This window comes from Pagrus pagrus (genome assembly GCF_965226575.1).
Source record: "Pagrus pagrus genome assembly, chromosome: 5".
In the NCBI taxonomy this organism is placed as follows: Eukaryota; Metazoa; Chordata; class Actinopteri; order Spariformes; family Sparidae; genus Pagrus; species Pagrus pagrus.
This window is the reverse complement of record NC_140189.1, coordinates 2,476,962-2,482,500: the sequence shown is the minus strand read 5'-3', so window position 1 is coordinate 2,482,500 and position 5,539 is coordinate 2,476,962. Positions and strand designations below refer to the sequence as shown.

General features: G+C 43.4%; 1 protein-coding gene across 1 annotated transcript; it reads right to left on the bottom strand.

Moving 5' to 3' along the window:
• Nucleotides 1-1,234: 1,234 nt before the first annotated feature.
• Nucleotides 1,235-5,130, bottom strand: LOC311257613 (uncharacterized protein). Its single transcript, XM_084353339.1, has 9 exons — nucleotides 5,061-5,130; nucleotides 4,615-4,672; nucleotides 4,366-4,494; nucleotides 3,931-4,026; nucleotides 3,758-3,852; nucleotides 3,553-3,595; nucleotides 2,315-2,768; nucleotides 2,177-2,232; nucleotides 1,235-2,110 (listed from the first exon to the last, which is right to left on the bottom strand). Exons 3-7 carry the CDS (start codon nucleotides 4,447-4,449, stop codon nucleotides 2,493-2,495), a joined length of 594 nt encoding a protein of 197 aa, XP_084209465.1. The 5' UTR covers nucleotides 4,450-4,494; nucleotides 4,615-4,672; nucleotides 5,061-5,130; the 3' UTR covers nucleotides 1,235-2,110; nucleotides 2,177-2,232; nucleotides 2,315-2,492.
• Nucleotides 5,131-5,539: the final 409 nt, after the last annotated feature.

Here is a 5,539-nt window from a genome sequence, read left to right as displayed (position 1 = left end):
CTTTGAGTTTCGAAGAGGTGCACTTCAGATCTGCGGGACAGCTTTAACTTGGCCGGGTAAATCAGGAATGGCGTGAACTCCATCACCTGGGAAAATAAGCGCTGCCGTAGAATGGTGTAGTTGCTGTAGTCCGCTGCAAAGCAGATTTCTCTGCCGTTGACCTCCACCTGGGAGCCTCTGGCTGCCTTCAGGATGTGGTCGCAATACAGATCAGAAAGACTGGCTGGTGCTGCGCTCTGGCTCTATGCAAAGTGCCCTCATCACCCTCCAACTTTTTCTGGCAGGTTAATTATGCGTATATTGTCTCTGCGGGTCCTGTCTTCTAGTTCGGCGATGTTTGCCTCTGTTTTGGAGTGTGACTTTTGCAAAGATTCTTTCGTCTTGGTAATGTATTTCAACCATTCCGCAATTTCAGGACCCTAGTTTTTCACTACAGTGCCCCCTACCATAGAGGAGGCTACACTTTCCGGAACACACTTTCAGAACCCTAGTTTAATATTTTTTGTTATAGTTTGGAAGGTTTTTTCCCACCCAAATAATACTCAGATCAGAACTCAGTTCAGATCCGTTCCACAGAGTCTTCACCAGATTCCGGAGAAAGAGCAAGCGCAAATCGTGGCAGCAGCATCTAGCCGTGGCACTTCTGGTGGCACCGTGAGGTGCCGCGGCAGCTGTTGCCGTTTGCTGTGGCAACTTCCGGTGGCATCTTCAGGTGCCACGGCATCTACCGACCTGCCACGGCAACGGAGGCTGTTTGAGGCACTTGCCACTGACTTGCCGCGGCATTTACGGACCTGCCACGGCAACTACAGCTGTTTCAAGCAGCTGCCACAGGATGAAGTGACTGTGGGGCTGTTGGGGGGGGGGGGGGGGGGGGGCTATAGAAGTTTGCTGCTGAACCCTAATAATCAAAAAACCTAGGGTTGAGATTTGTGTGTGTGTGGGTAACTTTTTTCCCTGTTTGTTCTGTCAGTCTCAACAGCACAGTAAAGACGACACTATTTAGCTTTTTTTGTTCAGTCTTTATTACTGTTGTGTGGCGAGCGTAAGGAGGACACCAAACACAGCAATGTCAATTGGCCTGTGTTCAGGAGGGTAGTAGGGCTGACGGGATCCCACTCGTAGCCTACCAACTGCAGACAACGCCACCTTGGGACTTTCACCCAAAGATTTGATTGTATCACTTGATCTAAGGACACGCAAGTAAGCTCAATTCATTAGGCATGAGGCGTGGTTCACAATTAATACACTTTATTATTTAATATTAAAACACTGCAGCATCAACACAAATTATGAGGGGGACTATTCAAAGCTGAGGCTCGTTGGTGTGGAGAAACTAGTGAGGGAAGGGGTCCAAACAAAATATCATAGGTCACCCAGGCACGTGACAATCACACACACTCACACTTTGTGAATAACCAAAATGATCCCAGGGGAGCACAGCACACAAGGAGGGAGGGGACACCACCACCCAGGTCACCAGCATCACCACCACCACCGGCCTCTGCAAAGGAAATGAACAGAGAGAATAGTCACACAGTGAAACAAAACTAGTATAAAATAGAAACTGGGCAAATTATTATCAAACCAAACAAAATATCTATTGCCCAGAATAAACCAACCATAAAGAAAAGAAAGCAAATAGCACGAACAAAAATAAACACCACCTGCCCTAAACAAATAAATTACACAAGTTAATTAAATCAAATTAACCAAACGGATATCAAAAGTCAAGACAGGTGGGGTAAAGAAAACAAATAAACAAAAACCAAATTAAGGTGTCAAAATGAAACTAAACACATGGCCATGAAGGCGGACTTAAAAGAATCTCTAAGCTGCGACACAGCAGCGGCGAAACTGCGACAAAGCAGCAGACAAAGCAGCAGACACAGCAGCTGCGGTCAGCTGATCGTGACTCTTATGTCACATGGATCGTTTGGCCCAATGGCTGTATCTCATCTAAAATAAAGAACAAAATTAACACTATTAAAATGAGCCTACCATTCCGGTTTCAAGCGCCGCAGTAAAACTACAACATACCTTTTTGGCCGGATTGGATACACACACAGAGTGGTGAGAGGGAGAGACACACGCAGCTACCAGCATTTACCTGTAACCATGCTAACGTTAGCTTAAAAATGTATCGACCAAGATCGTGCAGACAGAGGACACTTACCACTACCGCTTAACGGGACAAGCGCACACCAAGCTGGACACATCAGCTCAGCCGCTCTGCAGTAAAACATATATGCGCTGAGAACAAAAGGGATCAACACCTGGTAACGTGGAAATGACGAGCAGCGTGCAGTCCTACCTGCCGAGAGTCAATACGTCCGGACCGGAAGTGACGTGTCAGACAGGAGCGCAAAGAGAAAGTGCCGGGGAGAGCTGCCGCATTTATACTCGGTTCCGCCTACAATGAGTGGCTACCACTGGTGCTCAATTAATGACGCGGTACAAAAGCATTCTGCTGCTACAGTTGTTTTAAGCCTTTAAGTTTCCTGAAATCTGGCAAAAACTTTGTAATTTGCTTCTTCCATCATTTTTGCACAGAATTTGTCCTGTCTTTTCTCAAAGGCAAACGTGAAGAATTGTGCAGGAGAATCTTCATCACTGTGGTCAGTTCCCCATTGTTTTAGTGAACTGAGGATCTCCGCTTGTTCCAGTTCGTCCATTGAAAGGACAGCAGGAGGTTGGAGTCTGCCCTCAAAATGTTCTTTGCTGCACCAGTCAGCTGCAGTCATGCAATGTCTCAAAAGAATATTTTCCTGCAGAAAACAAAAAAATTAAGTGTGGTCAAAGTATATAGTAGGCTACATATTTGTGTTGTTCTCAAATAATGCCTCAAAATTATTGAGCATTTGCAGTGCATAATTTTAAACGGAATACTGTTTTAGTCAACATTTGTGTAATTCAAGACCTTACAGTTGTTAAATTCTGTATTTAAAACATCTACTTCATTCACCTCCCAGATTGAGCTTGCGTATGAAATACTTAATCTGCCAACATATACAGGTGTCTATCTAAGCTTCAAGGTTCATAATGTCAAACTAATGTTCTCGTGATTGTGAACGTTATGTACAACTTCGGCCATCAGGTGTCGCCTTTGAGCAAGTGAAGTGGGCTCTGGCCACTGAACAGCTGTGATGGCAAAGCCGTAAAACCAGAACAACTTTGTTGTTGCTGTGTATTGCATTTAATAGTATGAAGCAAGTTAGTACTTTCAGCAACCCAGTTTTCAGGTAGATCAGAGCAACTTCACATATAGTTAGTTTTTGTTGCTGAGTGCAGAAATTAAGTTACTGTCAGTCAATCTATGTACCAACATCAAATCTGCCTGTATTTATGTCTTCAAGACACTGATACTGCTTTTATACATGAAATATATGTTTCACATGATTAATCTCCAGAGAGTGTGTGTGTGTGTGTGTGTGTGTGTGTGTGTGTGTGTGTGTGTGTGAGAGAGAGAGAGAGAGAGAGAGAGAGGGAGAGAGAGCGAGTGAGTGAGTGAGTGAGTGAGTGATTGATTGATTGTGTTTAGAAATGTCTTACCTCTTCTGAGCTTTCTGTGTCTCCCGTTGTGATCTCTGCAGCTCTGGAAAAACAGTAAAAGATAAGGATCTGAAAATGAATCCATGCTACATTCTGCATGTGTATATGTTATATGTTAACTTGATCTGCAAAAGTAATTTATGCCAAGACAGACAGAAAAGATAAAGTAATGTTGTGCATGCACAGCCACAACACAAACCATTACCTTGTCTTGTCCTGGGAAGATGTGCTCTTCATAAGCAAAGATTCTGCTTGGTATCGGCACATGTTGCTGTTGTTTTGCAACCACTTAATCAAAATCTACAAAACAAACATGATAATCAACAATAACAACAACAACAACAATAGTAATAATAATAATAATATGTTTTAGCTCACCTCTGGCAAAATGACCTGTGAAAGTAATTGCTGCTTCTCTGCTACAGGTCCAGGCACTGACAGGATTTTTTCCAGTCGCTCAATAAATCCTTCTGTCTGGGTTAACAAGTAAAGATGAAACGTGGAAAAACAATATTGTCAATATTTATCAGTTCCTCTCTTTCCCCCATCCTCTGCCTAAAAGTACTGTTACTTAACATTTGGTAAGTCATGTCATTCCTCCCATTCACCAGCATTTCTCTGTCAAAAAAGACTTCTTCCCTAAAAGTTGTCATATATTACTTACAAAATCTTTACAAAAATTTAAATATGTTTTGGAATATAAATTCTAGAAAGTCGTGATTTCCAGATATTGGTCACTCACATACTGTTGTTTGCAATTATTTGAAGACAGGACTGTGTGCAAATAAGACAAAAAGAGAACACCGTACATACCTTTGTGTCACTGAATAAAGTGAAATGTTCACTGTAGTGTGTTCGAAGGGCTGGATCAAATCCTCTGTGCTTCCACAGATACATTCTGTTGGACAGAACATGTCCACTCGGTAGGTCTCTCTCCAAATCCTATAATATTAGACATATTGATATTAATTAGAAGATTACAGCCTAACAGTTTGTGTAAGTAATGAATGCCATATAGGTTAAAAAAAAAAAATGTACAGCTCACTGTACTGATGCTGTTACCTTTATGTCTCCATCTGTCAGAATTTGGTCTGCTTTAACAGACTCAAGGATGTTGCCTCTGTTAAAGACAAAAGAAATGCCCAAATTGGACCAAGATCTTAACATGTCTAACTTTGACAGTGTTCACATTACATGACCAAATATATCAAAGTGTACATTATTTATAACTAGCCTCTAGCCTTTTCATATGTAGCTACAGGCTAAAAACCTGCTTTGTGTAACAAGGTGAAATTTGAATGTTCTCAGTGATAATGCCTACTCATGCTAACCTAAATGATGTAAAAGATGTTTTTCTAAGATTAACTGGACACATTAAGGGAAATTCCTGGCTGCTTTTCTACTTCTTTAACAAACAAAACCATAATTATTGCTTCATTTCCGTGGCAGAAATGGGTCTGATATGTATGACTGGGAGAAGGTGAGCAACCCCCCCCCCCCCTTCTCACCGTCTCCTCGGGTGAACGCCGGTGTGTGGCGTGGCCCACGAGGGAGCGAAGAGAGACTTGGCTCGGACATGCGCGCACACACACACACACACACACACACACACACACACACACACACACACAGATTATTCTAAGGACTCTGAGTATGTATGAGTATTTTGATGTGTACGTTTATGATACGTGGGTAGTGTGCCATGCTGTGTTAACGTGGGTGGCGTGAGCCGTGCGCCGGCGTCGGGAACGCGGTGCGCCGCAGCTCACACTCACCACACTCTCAACTCACCTATGACAGTTTTCACTCCTTTCTATCATCTGGGCGTGTAGTGAGGTACCCACTACTCGTCCCGCTCTTCATCTGTTCACTGGTAAAGACTCTGGTCCTGCACACACTCACATACACACACCTGCACTCACAGTCCGGCTCCACTGCTCCTCGGCGGAAGCGAGCGCCGTTGCAGGGGCGGTCTTTATTGAGCACG

What these genes read in the sequence shown, in the direction of transcription:
- LOC311257613 (XM_084353339.1), bottom strand. Translation starts at nt 4,449, where the DNA reads ATGTATCTGTGGAAGCACAGAGGATTTGATCCAGCCCTTCGAACACAC. An exon ending in TCTTCCCAGGACAAGACAAG is followed by an intron (nt 3,596 to 3,757) that starts GTAATGGTTTGT and finishes CTGTTTTTCCAG; the next exon opens with AGCTGCAGAGATCACAACGG. An exon ending in ACACAGAAAGCTCAGAAGAG is followed by an intron (nt 2,769 to 3,552) that starts GTAAGACATTTC and finishes TGTTTTCTGCAG; the next exon opens with GAAAATATTCTTTTGAGACA.